The following is an 18186-nucleotide window of genomic DNA, read 5'->3' on the forward strand; positions in this document are numbered from 1 at the left end:
ACCTCTGAGTAACATCCATTCACAGGAATGTTTTCAAATAGTGACTAACAAGGAGGCAGGAACCTTATTAAGTTGTATATGGTATTTTTGAAAACCAAAAATGTTTTCCACTATTCCGCCAGCTCTTGATTGTATAGTTTAGATTAAGCTTCATAGTAAAGAAATTATTATATTTGATTTACTTCTAGACTATTAGTTACTTTTACTTCAAGCTCAATAATAATACCTTGTCTATGTATCCTGGGGTATGTAAGTCTGAGCACATCAAACTCTCTAAAGGTTTTCTTTATTGGGACCTGATTTGGCAAGGTATTTGAAGTATGTGAGTGTAATTTTAAACATGTGAGTAGCTGCTGGGACTATATTTATTGCTGTCCCTGGAACTCTCAGTTGAAATTAGATACATGATCAAATACCTTGTGAATGGGGGCCAAGATGGCGCATCAGTATTGGAATCACTGGTATGAAATTGCCCTTTCCAAAAGCACTGCTTCTGTAGTTTGAAAGTCCAGAAATTTCATGACTGTGGGTGGGAGTTGTGCTGGAAGAGTTATAAGAGTGGGGTATGTCTTTATCAAATGCTGAACTCCATTTTGTATTATGTATTGAACTGTGGCTCAACTTGCCTGAGGGCAACTTAACTTTATGCTTTACAGACAGCTGCCCTGCCCAGAAAGGATACTTGACCCCTCATTAAAGAACTATCACTGAGAATCCATCAAGACTGAAAACTGGGGCCATTTAACTTTGATCATCTCTAAACTGTTGCCCCACACCTTGAAACAATATTTTTTTCTATATGGGGATTTGTGGGAATGGGGACAGTGAAGGCGGGGGCAGGGCAAGCATGGTCTGCAGGGGCTGAAGGTTTCAAAGTTAAGCACATGACATAGAAACAGAGACCCTACTTAAGAGCAGGGTGTTGCTCTGTACGGGGGGGCTGACCATCGTCATATGTAGGAAAGACTTGCAGGAGGATGAGAGCAGGAGTGAATGCCTAACCTGCACTACTGATAGGCCTCATACTCACAGAAGGGGTGAGATCAGGTCAGGGGAGAGTGCACCTCAGGAATTCTGTCTTCAAAGATCTGTAACTCTCAAATGTTTTAAGGGTAAAGTTTCTGTGGTTAAGAAGTTCCTTTGCTAAGCCTGTATTCCTTGCTGGTCTGCTATATTGTCCCTGAAGTGGTTGAACTAAAAGCCCAGACTGGCCACAGCCTAGATGGAACTCTGGGGAAGCATACGTAAGCAACTGAGGGGGGTCAGGAGGTCTGAGATACTGATTTTGAGGTCTAGACCAGCTGAGTGGCAGTACCTACATCCTAAAGAAGGTTGTCAAACAACAGGTTTGATCCTGGGAATGTGCCATGTAGACCCAGAGCTAGAAACAGTGACTAGACTCTATATAGATCAAATTGGCTTGGATTAGCATGGGATTCAGTGATTGGGTCCACTTGCGACAGATTGGTGACCAGAAAATGGGGTACTGAGCTAGGTTGTAACAGGGGTATCCACTTATATACAAGTACCCGTGAGTAGCAAATATTTTAATTACTTAAATATATTTTTCATTCTAGTACAATTTGGTATGTTGTTTGTAATATTGCTTGGCCAAATATGTTGGATGTTAGATTCGTCGAAATTTTGTAAAAATTGAATTTTTCAACAGAAAATGTCTAAATGGAAATTTGCAACAAAAATCAATTTTCATCAAAAGTTTTAGTGTGTTCCTCAAAAAACTAAAAAATTTCAGTTTCCAATAACTGTTAAAATAATTTAGGTTGTTTTGTGGCATCTGAAAACTGGGGGTAGGGTTGGGATTGGTTTTTGGATGTTCGGTGCTTAGGTAAAAATGAAAAAAAGTCAAAGAAAAGCTTGAATGAAAATGAAAAAAAAATTAATCAAAACATTTTATTAGAAAAAGAAATAATTTCCCAGCCTTTCTATGTGATATCTTCAGGCATGTACATATAGTTATGGATATTTATTGCTTCTTTAAAATAAGTGTACTGGGGTCTCTTGTCAATTGTATGGTTTTTTTGCTTTCATTGTTAGTATTCCTTGATGGATCTTTTATCCAAAATGGTGGTTGGACAACCTCACTTTGTCCGCTGCATTAAACCAAATGATGACCGAGAGGCACTGAAATTTTCCCAAGAAAGAGTTCTAATACAGCTACGGTACACAGGAATTCTAGAAACTGTCAAGATACGTCAACAAGGTTATTCTCACCGCATCCTCTTTGAAGAGTTTGTGAAAAGGTAAAACAGGTCTCTTTTGTAATATGATTCTTCCTTTAAGACTCCATTCAGTAGACTGTGCATTCTTGGACACACTGTGTGTTTTAATGCAGAAGATTCAGTAAATCTTGGATTGTACACTTAGGGCCTGATTGTGCTCCCAGTTACAACACTGAAAACCGGCATAACCCTGCTGAGGTCAATGAAGCTACACTGGTATAAAACCAGTGTGAGACCAGAATCAAGCTCTTAATGCTCTATACAAAAAAATATCCCCATCACGTGTCCCTGTAGTAGTGATGTGTAAATGAACACTTATATTACAAGTACAGGGAAATTAATCACCTTCAACCATTATAAAAAGACTATGCATATGGTTAGAAATGGATTAACACAAACCTTTATACAAAATCTCTCAGAGCAGCGTGTTCAGCCTTGTCTATACTACAAAGTTTTGTCAGCAAAAGCTGCCTTTTGCCGACAAAACAGGAGAGGTGTACATACTACAAAGTGATTTTTGGCTGCAAAACAAAACCACCTCAATGAGAGGCATAGCGCTTTTTGTGGCAAAGTTAAAGCAACAAAGCATCGGTGTAGACACTGTTTGTTTTGACAGAACTGGCTTCCACCAGTATCCCACAATACCTGCCATGACCACTCTGCTCACTGTTTTGATTTCCGCTGCCCTGCAGGCATGTGCCCCTCCCCTTACAAAGCTCCAAGTATCTGACAGCTGAGCCTTCTGCTCCCTTTGGGGAACAAAGAGCAAACCATTAGCCTGGAATGCTCCTGTTCTGCCCAGCACTAGGAACTGGGGGGGGCGGGGGGGAAGGAGGGGGGTCTGCTGTGCTGCTTTGACATTCCTCAGCATGGAGGGCTCACAGAGCTGCTTAGGATGCCGCTCAGGGCAGCTGAGGAGGCTGTGGGAGAACTCTGAGGGAATCACAGAACCGCAGGCAGGCAGACAGAGCGGGCTGTTTTGGGAGAGACTGCTGTGCTAAGCAGAGCTGGGGGCTGACGTGGGGGGTGTCCCCACTCCCTGCCTCCGGATAGGTCGGTCAGCCTGCTGTCTCCCCCACCCCAGACACACCACTCTCCTCTCCCTCCCCCACCCCACACTTCAGCTGAAAAGGGGGCTGGGGCTGACAATCTACTAGGATGGCCCTTGGACCATGGGATTGAGAAACCTGCATCATGTGACACTGCACCTGCCCCATGAGGCATTGCAAACTCTTCCCAAAGCACCCTGCAGCCAGTTGCACAGTGGGAAAGCTACCCACAATGCACTGCTCTCTGTGTTGATGCAAGAGCAATTAGTGTGGATGCACTCTGCAGACACAAAGACCTAGACCTAGGCACAGACTAACCCTCCCCCCCCAGTTCCTAGTGGACATGCAACAGCGGTTTTGATTAAAGCGGCATAACTTTTGCCGACAAAACTTTGTAGTGAGACAAGGCCTCTGTCTCAAGCTGTCTGCACAGCACTAATCAAATAGTGGCAAAAAACTAACCACACCCCATCAGACATTTTTCACCATTGGTGATTTCTGCCACATGACAACATCGCAGTGGCGCTGCGGATATTGCACATTCAGCTAGATGAATGTAAAAGATGATTTATAAATGTTTTTGTGACTAAAAACATTGTTTGATTTGTAATGGGTTTTCCTACATAAGAAAGTTATAGCAGTCTGAGTTAAAGTGCGAATTTAAATTGAGATAACAATGTAACTCCCCATGTAGACTTAATCCTGTAGAAGAGCACCTTTTTGGCTTAGTTTATATCACTTTGGAAGGGGTTTAAGCTACACTGAAAAAGCCACTTCTTCAGGAATGAGGGCCTATTTTGAAATAAGAGTGTCCATATGGGGGGGTTATAATTATCTTGGTTTAACTATATTGGTGTAGTTATAGCTAGGACTTGTGAGCATTCTGACAGCCTCTGGATATTTGTGAAAATGTTTGTGTGTCCTGGAAGCATCATGAATTTTAACACAAGTGTTTATTGACCTGAACATTTGTACTGGAAGACCATAATTAATTATATGTAAATCAAACCTGGATGTCTTTCTAAAAGATGCTCAGACAGAAGTTATGGGCTTAATGCAGGAATCACTGGGTGAAATTCCATGGTCTGTGTTACGCAGGAGTCAGATTAAATGGTCCTAATGGTCCCTTCTAGCTTTAAAATTTCTGAATCTGTGAATTATTTGCTATTCATTATTCTCCTGTTTAAAATATTTGTCGTCTAGTCAGGGATCAGACCCAGTACCAGGTGACAACGTTAGCAGTGAATAGCTAAAGCAAAGACTTCAGAAATAATGCACAGTCTGAAAACTGATCATCCAGGCGATACAGAGAATACTCGTGAATAATGAATCCATTCAAAGAAAATCAGGATCAGGTCATAAACAATCACTAACTAATAGGGACTAAATTTTTAATGACTTTTTATGCTAAGGGCATGTCCCCACTGGCACTTCGTCTGCAAAACTTTTGTTGTTCAGGGGTGTTAAAAACACACACACACACACACCCCGAACAACAAAAGTTTTACCAGCGAAAAGCGCTGATATGAGCAGCACTTTGTCAGCAGGAGCCACTGCTGCTCCTGGGGCGGGGGGGGGGGGGGGGGAAGCTTTTTGTCAGCGGGAGAGCTCTCTCCTGCAGACAAACAGGATCTATACTGCATGGGTTTTAGCAGCACAGCTATAGTGGCACAGTCATGTTGCTAAAAGCTGTGTAGTGTAGCCATACATTTAATGAATATACAATAGGAAAATAGATTGTGAAGGAAGAGAGCAAGAAACACATTTTTCAGGTAGGAAGAGTTCTCTGTTCACTGAAAACACTCTACTTTTCGAGTCTAATTCTTCACTCATTATACCAGTTTTACATTGGTGTAATTCCATTGATTTCACTGAGGTTATACCAGGCCCATCATCTTTGTAGTGTTTTATGAACATTAACTAATACTCAAAGCACTTTTGAAGAGAGATGAGGGAGACTTAGTGGGCTTGATTCTTCTCTCATTTACTCCTGAGTACATCAGGATTACCTCCCTTGAAATGTAGCTGTAAATTGAATGGAGAACAGGGCCAGTATTATCAGCAGGCTTCTCCTCTCTATAAATTTACAGTGTGAGAACACAACCTTGAAAAGCCATGGTAAGTCTAACACAGACTAACCCAGCTACCACTCTGAAACCTGTCATAATGTCAACTGCAGCTTTGCCATCAGTGCAGACAGGTGCAAGTCATGTTTAACATCTTGTCAAAGGGTCCTTAGGTTTGTGGTCTAACTTGATGTAATTTTCTAGTGAAGAGAATCTAAGTAGGGAAAATGAGGGCCAAGAGATAATTGATTTGCCCAACACCATAGGGGACTCAGTATTTGAGCTCAGAATACAGGCCAGAAATTTCTTGCTCCAGCCTTGTCTTTAGTCCACACCTTCCTACTTCTCTTAAAACAATTTCCATATCCCCTACTTAAAAAAAAAATTAGCAATGCTTAAAAAAATTCATAGGTAGAAGAGAAAGCAGGCTCCCTTAACTAGTCAAGTGATTTTAGGCATTGAAGTAGTTGAAGACATAAAAATATTTGAGAAAACAGGTCAAATGCTAAACAGATTGGCACTTCTTTTTTCATAATCAAAAAGCTATTAAGAACAAGAGTTTCAATATGTCAGTAAATCTGAGGATATCAAAGATTTTCTAAGCCAGCAAGTTAATTGGTATTTTGATCCTTTTGAGCAACATAACAACAAAATGGATGAGCCAGCAGTTTTTTTCCCCTTGATGTTATTAAACAAATAGGTGTGCTTCTTATCTTCCTGTTCAATAGTGGTGTTTTGTAAACTCTTAGCAGGAAATCTGAGGACAAAACAATCAAAGTCAGGGAGCAGAGCCATTCAGGGTTTATCAGGTGGAGGTAAATAAAAGATAAATTCTTGTTTAATGTTATTCTTTACTGTCTTCTGTTTTCAAGTAGAACAGATTATTTCACAGTGTTGCAGACCTGGAAGATAGTTTATTGGGTTTAAAAACAGATAGTGAAAAAGAGCTTAATTCTCACCCATTCACACACTGCTTCCTTAACCAAGGATACAACCATCTGTTATAAAATATATATCTGTGTATATCCCTTCCCTTGAAGTAGGAAAGAAGTAAACCACTAGCCCTATAAACACAACTGAATAGTATCACTTCCAAGATCCTCACAAGCACGTAAAAATGTGACATGAAGTGTTGTATAACAAGTTAGGGAGGAAAAAATAAAAGATAGCTGTGATTTTCTTTTTCATTACCTTATTCTCTGGCCTCCTATCCTTTGTTACAGAATGCCTCACTCCAAGATTGTGACAGGGCACACCACTGTTATGCTTTTCCTGTGAACATTGCCTCCTCAATGGCAGGATTATGATGATATTATTATTTATTATATAACAGGGATGGCCAATGCAGGTCCTGATTGTGCTAGACACTGTACAATATGCAAAAAGACATACTTTTTGTCTCAAAAAGTTTACAATCCATGGCCTTGGTCTTATGACTCCATCTACCCCAGCTGGCTCATGAACCTGTAGAGAGCACCATTGATGTTAATAGATTCCCTAGGGGCACAAGGATCCACCTACACAAATTCTGTGATAGGTTTGGGTTGGAGGGGTCCACGCGGGGAGAAGAGGAGTGGAAACCACTGCATTTAGTACTGCTCTGCCATTCTAAATCCCTAATATGTTTTCCTCAATATATGCAATCCTCAAGCCATCTCCCCTCAATGTGTGCTTTTGTCTAATCTCATTCATTAATTCAAGAACAGGTGAATGAAATTAAAAGGCAACACATTTACAACTGAGAAAAAGATATACTTATTTTTTTAAAAAATCTATCTGTGGAACTGATTTCCACAAGATATTTATAAGAAGCTAGGTCTGTAGAGCTCCTAGGCAGCTGACATCTCCAGGCTGCCAGCCCAGAGCAGCTATAATCAGCTTGCACTCCACTTCCCATGAACTGCTGTGGACTCAAACCATGGGACATTCTGCCTTGAGGGTTTGACAGACAGCAGCCTCATAGCTCCCTGCCCTATATAAACCCAAGGGGCATTCCAGGATGTGTGCAGGCAACCGTGTGCATCTCCTGTAGCTGCCATGACCGTTCCTTCTCCTTGCGTCTGAATTTGATGGATTTGACCTTGGGTTGATTTGGGTTTTGCCTCCTGGCTCATTCCCTGAAACTTGGCTCAGTTTCTGGCCCTTGGTGTTTACTTTGGCCTGCAACCTGACTGCAAACTCCACCACTACTCCCAGCTTCAGGTTTGCCCCTGCTCTGACTCTTGGCTCTCACGGCCCTTGTTGGGGTCTTGACATCATCAAGGACAAGAGATTAGTGGGATAACATAGATTGGGTATTTATATGAATAATAAAAGCATCCTCAGTTACACTAGATATTTTTTAAATAAGTAATGTAAACCATCCTGCTTCCCATGGTAGTTTGAAAGAAACGTCCCTTATGTAGGCAGTTTATTCCATAATCATCCACTGTGGGATGATGTAGGATCCCTCTGGTCCACAGATCTCATTTGGTATTGCAGCTCCTATGGTTTGATTGTTTTTCAAACAGAGAGCACTTTAGGATGGAAAACTTAGAGTGAAATCCTGGTCCAATTGAAGCCAATGGGAGTTTAGTTACTGATTCAATGAAGCCAATATTTCATCCCTAATTTCTGTAATAAGTGATAAAGTGAGTGGCACTCTTCCTTCTGAGTCAGCACTGAACCAGTGCCCCAACATGATGTTTGGGGACATGGCTTTAGTGTCCTGGCCCCACTGAAGTCAGTGGGAGTTTTGTCATTGACTCCAGTGGGACCAGGAATTCACCTCGTCCATCTACCCAAATTTCTCTTGTAAATTAAATGTGATACAGTAGTTTATCTTCCATATCTTGTTCCCGGACTCTTGCCATTTGTTGTGTACTGTTAAACAGCTGCAGGATAGAATTTTACTCCAGAGAGGTTTGCAATCAATAGGTGGAAAAAAATGACTGCCTATGTGCAAGTATGTACAGAGTCACTCGTGAGTTATATAGGGCATCCCAAATGAGCACCACTGAAACCCTTACACCACACCACACATGCATGTAATCTGCGTGGGTATGTCTACACCTAGAGCTAGGGGGAAGCAGTGTTTCCCAGGCTGAGAAGACACACTTGTGTTTGTTCTCACCAAGCTAGCTTGCTAACAATAGAGGGTAGCTGCAGGCAGAGTGAGCTGCGGGAGGGTCCAGCTGCCCCAAGTACGTATCTGTCTGAGACCCTAGGCACACATACTCCGGGCAGCTAGCCCATTCAACTGCTGGTGCTACTCCAGCTACACTCTTTTTGTAGTACACTGGCTTAATGCAGCTAGTGTGAGTGTCTCTCTTCAACCTTGCATAATGACAGGTTTCAGAGTAGCAGCCATGTTAGTCTGTATCCGTAAAAAGAAAAGGAGTACTTGTGGCACCTTAGAGACTAACCAATTTATTAGAGCATAAGCTTTCGTGAGCTACAGCTGCATCTGATGAAGTGAGCTGTAGCTCACGAAAGCTTATGCTCTAATAAATTGGTTAGTCTCTAAGGTGCCACAAGTACTCCTTTCCTCTTCAACCTGTGAACCACACTCCAGGTTGAAGGGTAGACAGACCCTGTTTGCTATTACAGAATCCTTTACAGAAGAACTATTTTAGTGATCTTTTAGAGGGATTTTTAAAAAGTTAAAAAATATTATTATTGGTACATTTTTCCAGATTCTCCACCGGTAAAGCCAGAGTCCCTTAGAACCAGGTGTTCAATTGTACAGGCATGAGAATGAGAGAAAAATCATAGCCAATACAGCTTAGAAATCTCTGAAAATGATAGTGTTTTTTCATGCATAAAAATGCCATGATTTGAAGGTCCAATATCTCAGGACCTACCAGGGCTAGGAATTTTTGACCACACCTAGGAATTTTGACCACATTGTGTCCAGTTGGAAAGTTGGGAATCTCCCCTCATAGCTAGGGATCAGCTAGTAATGGGTTGTGAGATACTGGACCGGAAACCTTTCACTGAACATTGCCCATTCTGCACTTCATACCAGTGTACTTTGGGGCAGAGATTTGATTGTGGGAGGGAAAGGGTTAATCATTTATTTGGTTCTAAATGGTAGCTCTATGCAGCTGCTCAGAGATCTGGAGTGTTAGAAGTGGATCTTTCTGAGATAGGCTAGAGGGTGGAGTATAGACCTAGTAGTCACAGGTGGATGATAAATGCAGTTTATCATATGAGGGAGCCAAAAAGAAAACTTCAAATATTTATTTAAAGGTCAGTTTAATCTAATATGGGACAACAAACACTCAAATTTCTCAATCATAATCATAGGGTTATTGGACAGTGCCACTTCATGGCATTTACATACCTTAGTGTGATTGGATTTCTTTTACGTTTAAGGTTAACTCTAAATTTCCCAGGTTTATAATGCCCGATTTTGTGATAAATACAACTTCTTTGTAATGTTGTTTTACCCTAAATTACTGATGTGTACAGTTAATCTTAACTCCATTTTAACATATTGTTTGGGAATATTATAAATATATGTGTTTGCACATCAGGCAGCATAGTTTGTAAAGCAATGTAGGAATCATTGGGTTCAAAAAGGCTATATAAATACAATGATCATTAACACTATTTAAAGTGTATCTCTATCTCTGAGGAATAAAACCTTCTGAAGAGGTATTGCCTTCTCTTTAGCTTGCAGTCTTGCTGCTCTTACAAATGTGACTAGTCAAGTATTTTTAGGCGCTAAGTAACTGAATACATACAATACATAGGAAGTTTGCAAATGGGAACAGGCAAATGTAGAAAATAAAATATTCCTTTTTGCACCAGGTTGCATATAAGTTCCAGTGTTTTTACTTTGAAATATTTAGATAACAGACTTGCATCAAAATTAGCAGTCAAAGGTTTGTTACTGGAAACTTAGCACTGCAGTTTATTTTAACTAATTAGAATCATAGAAACATAGAACTAGAAGGGACCTCGAGAGATCATCTAGTCCAGTCCCCTGCACTCAAGGCAGTATTGTCTAGACTATCCCTGACGGGTGTTTGTCTAACCTGGTCTTAAAAATCCCCAATGATGGAGATTCCACAACCTCCCTAGGAAATTTATTCCAGTGCTTAACTACCCTGACAGTTAGGAAGCTTTTCCTAATGTCCAACCTAAACCGCCCTTGCTGCAATTTAAGCCCCTTGCTTCTTGTCCTATCCTCAGAGGTTAAGAAAAACAATTTTTCTCCCTCCTCATTGTAACAACCTTTTATGTATTTGAAAACTGTTATCATGTCCCCTCTGTCTTATCTTCTTCAGACTAAACAAACCCAATTTTTTCAATCTTCCCCCATCGGTCATGTTTTCTAGACCTTTAATCATTTTTGTTGTTCTTCTCTGGACTTTCTCCAATTTGTCCATATCCTTCCTGAAATGTGGTGGCCAGAACTGGATACAATACTCCAGTTGAGGTGTAATCAGCACAGCATAGAGCAGAAGAATTACTTCTCGTGTCTTGCTTTCAACTCTCCTGCTAACACATCCCAGAATGATGTTCGCTTTTTTTGCAACAGCATTACACTGTTGACTCATATTTAGCGTGTGGTCCACTATGACCCCCAGATCCCTTTCCGCAGTACTCCTTCCTAGACAGTCATTTCCCATTTTGTATGTGTGCAACTGATTGTTCCTTCCTAAGTGGAGTACTTTGCATTTGTCCTTATTGAATTTCATCCTATTTACTTCAGACCATTTCTCCAGTTTGTCCAGATCATTTTGAATTTTAATCCTATCCTCCAAAGCACTTTCAACCCCTTGCAGCCTGGTATTGTCCGCAAACTTTATAAGTGTATTCTCTATGCCATTATTTAAATCAATATCATTGATGAAGATATTGAACAGAACTGGACCCACAACTGATTTCTGTGGGACCCCACTTGTCATGCCTTCCAACATGACTGAACCACTGATAACTACTCTCTGGGAACAATTTTCCAACCAGTTATGCATCCACCTTATAGTAGTACCATCCAGGTTGTATATCCCTAGTTTGTTTATGAGAAGGTCATGTAAGACCGTATCAAAAACAGGTTTCAGAGTAACAGACGTGTTAGTCTGTATTCGCAAAAAGAAAAGGAGTACTTGTGGCACCTTAGAGACTAACCAATTTATTTGAGCATGAGCTTTCGCGAGCTACAGCTCACTTCATCGGATGCATCTGTGGAAACGGCAGAAGACATTATATACACAGAGACCATGAAACAATACCTCCTCCCACCCCACTCTCCTGCTGGTAATAGCTTATCTAAAGTGATCATCAAGTTGGGCCATTTCCAGCACAAATCCAGGTTTTCTCACCCTCCGCACCCCCACACACAAACTCACTCTCCTGCTGGTAATAGCCCATCCAAAGTGACCACTCTCTTTAAAATGTGTATGATAATCAAGGTGGGCCATTTCCAGCACAAATCCAGGTTTTCTCACCCCCTCACCCCCCTCCAAAAACCACACACACAAACTCACTCTCCTGCTGGTAATAGCTCATCCAAAGCGAAAGCTCATGCTCAAATAAATTGGTTAGTCTCTAAGGTGCCACAAGTACTCCTTTTCTTAATATAAAAAACCTTACTAAAGTCAAGATATACCACATCTACCACTTATGCCCTATCCATAAGGCTTGTTACCCTGTCAAAGAAAGCTATCAGGTTAGTTTGACACAATTTGATCTTGAAAAATCCATGCTGACTGTTACTTATCACCTCATTATCTTCTAGGTGTTTGCAAATTGATTTCTTAATTATTTGCTCCATTGTCTTTCTGGGTACAGAAGTTAAGCTGACTGGTCTGTAATTCCCCAGGTTGTCCTTATTTCCATTTTTTATAGATGGGCACTATATTTGCCCTTTTCCAGTCTTCTGAAATGTCTCCTGTCTTCCATGACTTTTCAAAGATAATCACTAATGGCTCAGATATCTCCTCAGTAGCTCCTTGAGTATTCTAGGATGCATTTCATCAGGCCCTGGTGATTTGAAGACATCTAACTTGTCTAAGTAATTTTTGACTTGTTCTTTCCCTATTTTAGACTCTGATTCTACCTCATTTTCACTAGCATTCATTATGTTAGACGTCCAATTGCCACCAACACTCTTGGTGAAAACTGAAACAAAGAAGTCATTAAGCACCTCTGCCATTTCCACATTTTCTGTTATTGTCTTTCCCGCATCATTGAGTAACAGGCCTACTCTGTCCTTGGTCTTCCTCTTGCTTTTAATGTATTTGTAGAATGTTTTCTTGTTACCCTTTATGTCCCTAGTGAGTTTGATCTTGTTTTGTGCCATGGCCTTTCTAATTTTATCCCTACATAATTGATAGAAACTATATAGCCTAATTCTGACCTCAGTTGTACTTGAGTAAATCCCGAGTAACTCCATCTTGTATGTGATTTCTGTAGAGTTATTGTGGATTTACTCAAGTACAACGGAGGTCAGAATTAGGCCCAAAAACTAGAAATTCTTAGAATTTCAGCTGCTTTGGATAGCCTCAAGATGTTTTGGTGTATATCTCAATTGAGCCACATTTGCCCTCCCTCTTCCACCCTGTACAAGATTGCACAGTTGAACAGTGACTCAAGCAGGTGTTTCACCTTCCTCTAAAGCATCAGGTACTGGCCATTGCCAGAACCAAGATGTTAGATTAGATGAACTGATTGTATGATCCCATTTGGCAAATCCTGTGTTCCAACAGGGAGTGAGCCTTAGTACAGATTAAATAGGTGCCTACAACAGTGTGATCTTCTCTCTCTCTCCCACTCCCTCACCCCACCTTTTCTCCACTATAGGCGGAGGTGAAAGTAAGCCAGTCCGGCGTACCGGTAAGAGTGGTACACAGCCGACTGTACCAGCGGCGGCCAGGAGCCGTGGGGCTCTGGTGGCGATTTAAAGGGCCAGAGCCACGGCCCTTTAAATCACTGCTGGAGCCATGCTGAAGGGCTGGCTGTGGGAGTGTGGCCCCAGACCTGCCCCTTCTGCCTGAGGCCCTACCCCTTCCGGTTGAGGCCCCGCCCCCACCTTGCTCAGGACCCCGGCCACCCTGCGTACTGGTAGTCCCTTAAGTTACTTTCACCCCTGACTAGAAGGGACAGAACACCACACCCGACACCCAGAAGGTGTGTGGGTTACAATATAACAAGAGGCAGGAACCAGATGGAAACTGGACTATCCACTAACAGAAAAAGAGAAAAACTAGAGTTGGTCTCAAACACTGAGCTTCAGGGGTGATCCAAAATCTAGACCTCAACCTGGATTTTAATTTTGGAACCCAAATCTAAGTACCTTCAAACTTTGGGACTATTCAAACTCCAGGACCATTTCTGGAAAAAAGTTCTTACACAAGAGCTTTTAGCAATGAGAAAGGATTTGCCAGTCTTGCAGCTCTTTTGTATGTTATGATGACAACACTTCTGTTTTTACATTTGACACCATAAACAAAAAGGTTTAGTGTTGTAGCTTCCAACAAGAAACTTGACACTAAAGGTTTCAGAGTAGCAGCCGTGTTAGTCCGTAGTCGCAAAAAGAAAAGCAGCACTTGTGGCACTTAGAGACTAACAAATTTATTTGAGCATAAGCTTTCGTGAGCTACAGCTCACTTGCTTATGCTCAAATAAATTTGTTAGTCTCTAAGGTGCCACAAGTACTCCTTTTCTTTTTTACACTAAAGGAAACTTATTTAACCAGTTAGTGGAGTCCTCCATCCAGTGGCTGGACTTTGTAAGAACATTTGACAAATTTAGAAAAGCACAGGATAAGCTAAACAAAGCTTATAGGAACCATCAAAAGACTGACTACAGATAGAACACTCTCTTTAGACAAAAATAAATTCCCAGAAGCTCTCAGTTAATAAAGCGCATAGTTTTTTACAAGATTAACATCTTCTGTAAATAGCAGACAGTCAACATAGCACTCAGGAAAAGCATTTGGTACTGAAAAGTGGCATTGCTTTTACTTACAGTTCAACTATATACTGTTTTATAAGGATAGCAGCAGAAAGTAAGCCATGAACAGTTTGAAATACAAAGTTGTATAGGAAACTAAAGATGATGGTAATAAGTTTATAATGTAACTAAATTGTATGGTCAAGTCTATAAGCAAAATACCTCGAAAACCTGTATAACCAAGAATTTTTCAATATGTGACTCTGATGTAGCTTCTAAATTACTAGGATGCCAGCTGTAATATATTAATGTGCAGAAGATTATTAGATGCTGAAAGAATATTTGATATTAATTACAAAAAAGCCAGACGATCTGAAAACTATTCTATACTTTTATATGCCCCAGCCCATCCCACACATTAAAAATACATGGCTTACTGGGAAACTGATATGACCTTTCCAAAGAAGTATGAAAACAAACTTAAGTTATCAGTAAGCATAAATCACATGAACATCCAGTGTTATTTATGACAGAACTTATTTAACTCTACATAAATTGTATATTCTGGGCCATGTTGAAAATAGATGTTGTGGGACTGCAAACTAGCACATACCTTTTAGGAAATGTTGGGGGTGTTTTGATTGCGTTTCACCAATGCAGTGCAAAAGTCCATCACCCTTCTGGGGATTGACAACATTCAGGGCCTGAGTCCTGAAGAAGAGCTCTGTATAGCTTGAAAGCATGTCTCTTTTGCCAACAGAAGTCTCTCTAATATCCTGGGACCAGCCAGGCTACAACACTAAAAACAAATTTAACCTTAGTAATAAACTAGATCCACTCCTTTATTTTCTCCTGAATGTAGCACTGCTCTCCATAGCTGCTAAATGATATCACCCTTAAATTTCCTTCATAGTACTTGCCTCAATAAATTATGAGATATGGTTGGTATGGAGAAATTCACTGCGTTAAAAAAGTACTTTAATAATACATAATCTGCCACCATTCATTACACAGTGTGTACCATGTCTTCAATCGTGATACATCAGCATAGTTCCTCAGTGTGTCTGGTCCAGTATTGGCTACAATGCTTTAGTCATTGGTTTGTTACCCTTTGATCTTAATTGATAATTTTACTGGTTCTTTGTTCTTTCTTGTGACAATTGGTGCTGCTTTCTAGAGATTAACTGAAGCTAATATTTGAAAATCATATTCTCCTGTTAAAAAGTGTTGCCATTATATTCTATCCTCCATAATAACTATCCATGTTTTCTTTAGTATGAGTGAGACTGTGCTCTGTCCTTACATGGTTGCACGTCTCAGGCTCTTGTTTGGATCTGAAGGGGGCACCTGGTTGCTGTTCCTTATTTTATATGTCGGGGAACAGTTAGTTAAGCCTGTCACCCCTCCCTCAATCACAGTCTAAAAAATGAGCTCGTACACAGATGTCACTTAAGGACTAACAGCCAAGTAGTTTAAATGTGGTAGAGGTGACAGTTCTGGAGCTGTCACAGCTTAAAGAAGTGCAATTGTAAAATAATTTTAATTTGTAAACTAATGGAAGTGCATAATATCAGTTATTTAATTAATACAGTACTTTTTAGCCAGAGCTATTTGAATAGTGCAAAAACAGAGTCCGGGAACATTGGTTCATTCATAATCTGAATGCCTGTTCAGTATGAACACGTTCATATCCCTTTTTCATCAGCTATTTGCAAAGTGTTTGTTCACATAATTGTTGATGACTGTTCTTTGTATGAAAATCTTGCATGTGAAGGTCACCTGAGCAAAACAAAATAATTTATTTTTCCCTATGAGCCTGGTTCAAAGCCCACTGTAGTCAGTGGGAATGCTTCCAATTAAAAACATCACATGATCTCCCATCAGCTAGCACCTCTACCACCAATGAATCCATAGAAATGAGATAGGCAGGGCTTACTGGTTTTAATTTCTCATGAACACACCCCTTTGCCAGAGATAGGGAGCACGGGTGGTCTCTTAGAATGTCCAAGATTCCCATTTTCTGTAAGTGAAGATTGAAACAAGAGTCATTTTTATTGTAAATCTTTAAATTCTTGCCACACTGGCAGACTCTTAGCTTCGATAATCAGTTTATGTCACTAATACAGACAGCAGTAAACACTATATTACTAACCCTGCTAATGCTGGCTTTTATCGCCAGTGGCTCAGAATCTGTGGTCTCATTGTTAGGTATATTGATCACTGGGAGACCTCCCCCTGCAATGCTCCATTTATGGAGGGCAGCCCTATCATGAATGCAAACTTGGGGCCCCAGTGTGAGCTCAGGCTGCCCAGTGAGCACTATGGCTGCTGATGCTTCTCTGAGAAAAATAGTCAAATACCAATAGCAAACACGCTCATTGACACTGGGGATGAAATAATCCTTTCTGTTACTTCTGATGTAAGAAAATGAACATCTCATTAGATAACAAGTTAACATGGCTTCACTGTATTTCTTCCTCTCTGGTGCTGGTATTTGACTTTGTTCCTGCTGGAGACAAGTGGACTCAGCTCATTGACTAGCTGACAGCACCCGACTGTTAAAAGGAACTTGGAGGGTTTTAATTTACATGTAAATATGCAGGGTGGGCCAGACTGACTGCTGAGTGTACACAGACTTTTACTCCAGAAATTTAAAGGCATAAAGAGTGGTCACTGGATGAAATCTTGGCCCTATGGAGGTTAAAGGCAAAACTCCCATTGACTTCACTGGAGCCAGAATGTCATCTCTCTGTTAGTGTGACACCAGTTCCAGATTAGCACCTTTCTCTTATGCTTCTTCTTTCCAGAAGCCATAATCACTTCCTGTGGGACCAGAGATAAGTATGAAGCTGAATATGGTCCCATAACTGGTGGTGATAAGGTCTGATATTGAATTCAGACATTGTATGCTGATTTAGGCTTGTTTCCGCCCGATTAAAAAAGGTGTTTGCTCAACTGACAGTTAAGAAGTACTAATACCTAAAATGTTGCAGAGTCAAATTCACCGCTAGTGTAAACTAGCACAGCTCCAATGGACTCTGGTGGAGCTGAACCAATTTACACCAACAGAGAATGTGGCCCTTCATTTTTAAAAAGACGGCATTACTTTTAGACATGGTTTTATCTACATACAAAAAACAGAGGTACATGCAGCATAGGAGAATAGGATGGAGTGTAACAATAAGACTGATCTTCTAATCCTGTTAAATACTGGCGAATGATGATGTGTGTTTATTTGTATTTAACACTTTGTAATAACTGGTAGACCATTGCCCTTGAGGCTTTCATAATGATTAAAAATGCATAATATCAATAAAAATGAGTGTGTATGTGTGTATATATATATATATACACACACACACATACATACACACATATATATACACAGAGAGAGAGAGAAACTCCTCACGCAATCCTAACTAATAATTACTAGCTAGTTAGCAGCAGTAGTAGCAGCAGCAAAACATCTCCTTAGTGCTCACCTCCCCACACTTTTCCCAAATACCTGAAAAAAGGGCTTTGCAGGGTGGCCAGAGGCTAACAAGTGCCAAAGAAAAAGAGACTTCAAGGAAAATACTTTGTGAGCAGCCCTCTTCCATTTAAACTGTCTTTGGGACTTAGCTTGAGCACTTCTGCTGCCTCACTGAGTGTGAATGCAATGGTGTCACATAGGGAAAGAGGAGTGCTTTCTTTCTCCCACTTCTCAGGACATTTAGGGCTACATCTAAACTTGAGTGGCACATTTGTAGATTTCCGGGGAGATGAGTTTTTTAATTTTCTCATTCCTTTTCATTGTTTTGCTTTCTGCCACCTCCCCAACCTCTCACTGGCATAGTTCTATTCCCAAGCAAAACTTAGTGCAGCCTTTAGGCTGTTCTAAATGGCACTGCCTCATAAAATCTCCTTATGGGCCATTACACTAGCAGGGATTGCTAGAGTGCAGTATAC

The 18186-nt window shown here is 40.6% G+C and overlaps 1 protein-coding gene across 7 annotated transcripts in view; it reads left to right on the top strand.

Moving 5' to 3' along the window:
- Positions 1–18186, top strand: part of MYO3B (myosin IIIB) — a 341188-nt gene that overhangs the window by 205646 nt on the left and 117356 nt on the right. For all 7 annotated transcript variants that reach the window (XM_048870184.2, XM_048870183.2, XM_048870181.2 and 4 more), the window contains one exon: positions 2056–2261. In XM_048870184.2, coding sequence (XP_048726141.1) covers positions 2056–2261 — 206 coding nt within the window. The remainder of the gene's footprint in view (positions 1–2055; positions 2262–18186) is intronic.

The sequence above is a fragment of the Caretta caretta genome, chromosome 11, assembly GCF_965140235.1.
Source record: "Caretta caretta isolate rCarCar2 chromosome 11, rCarCar1.hap1, whole genome shotgun sequence".
Lineage (NCBI taxonomy): Eukaryota > Metazoa > Chordata > Testudines > Cheloniidae > Caretta > Caretta caretta.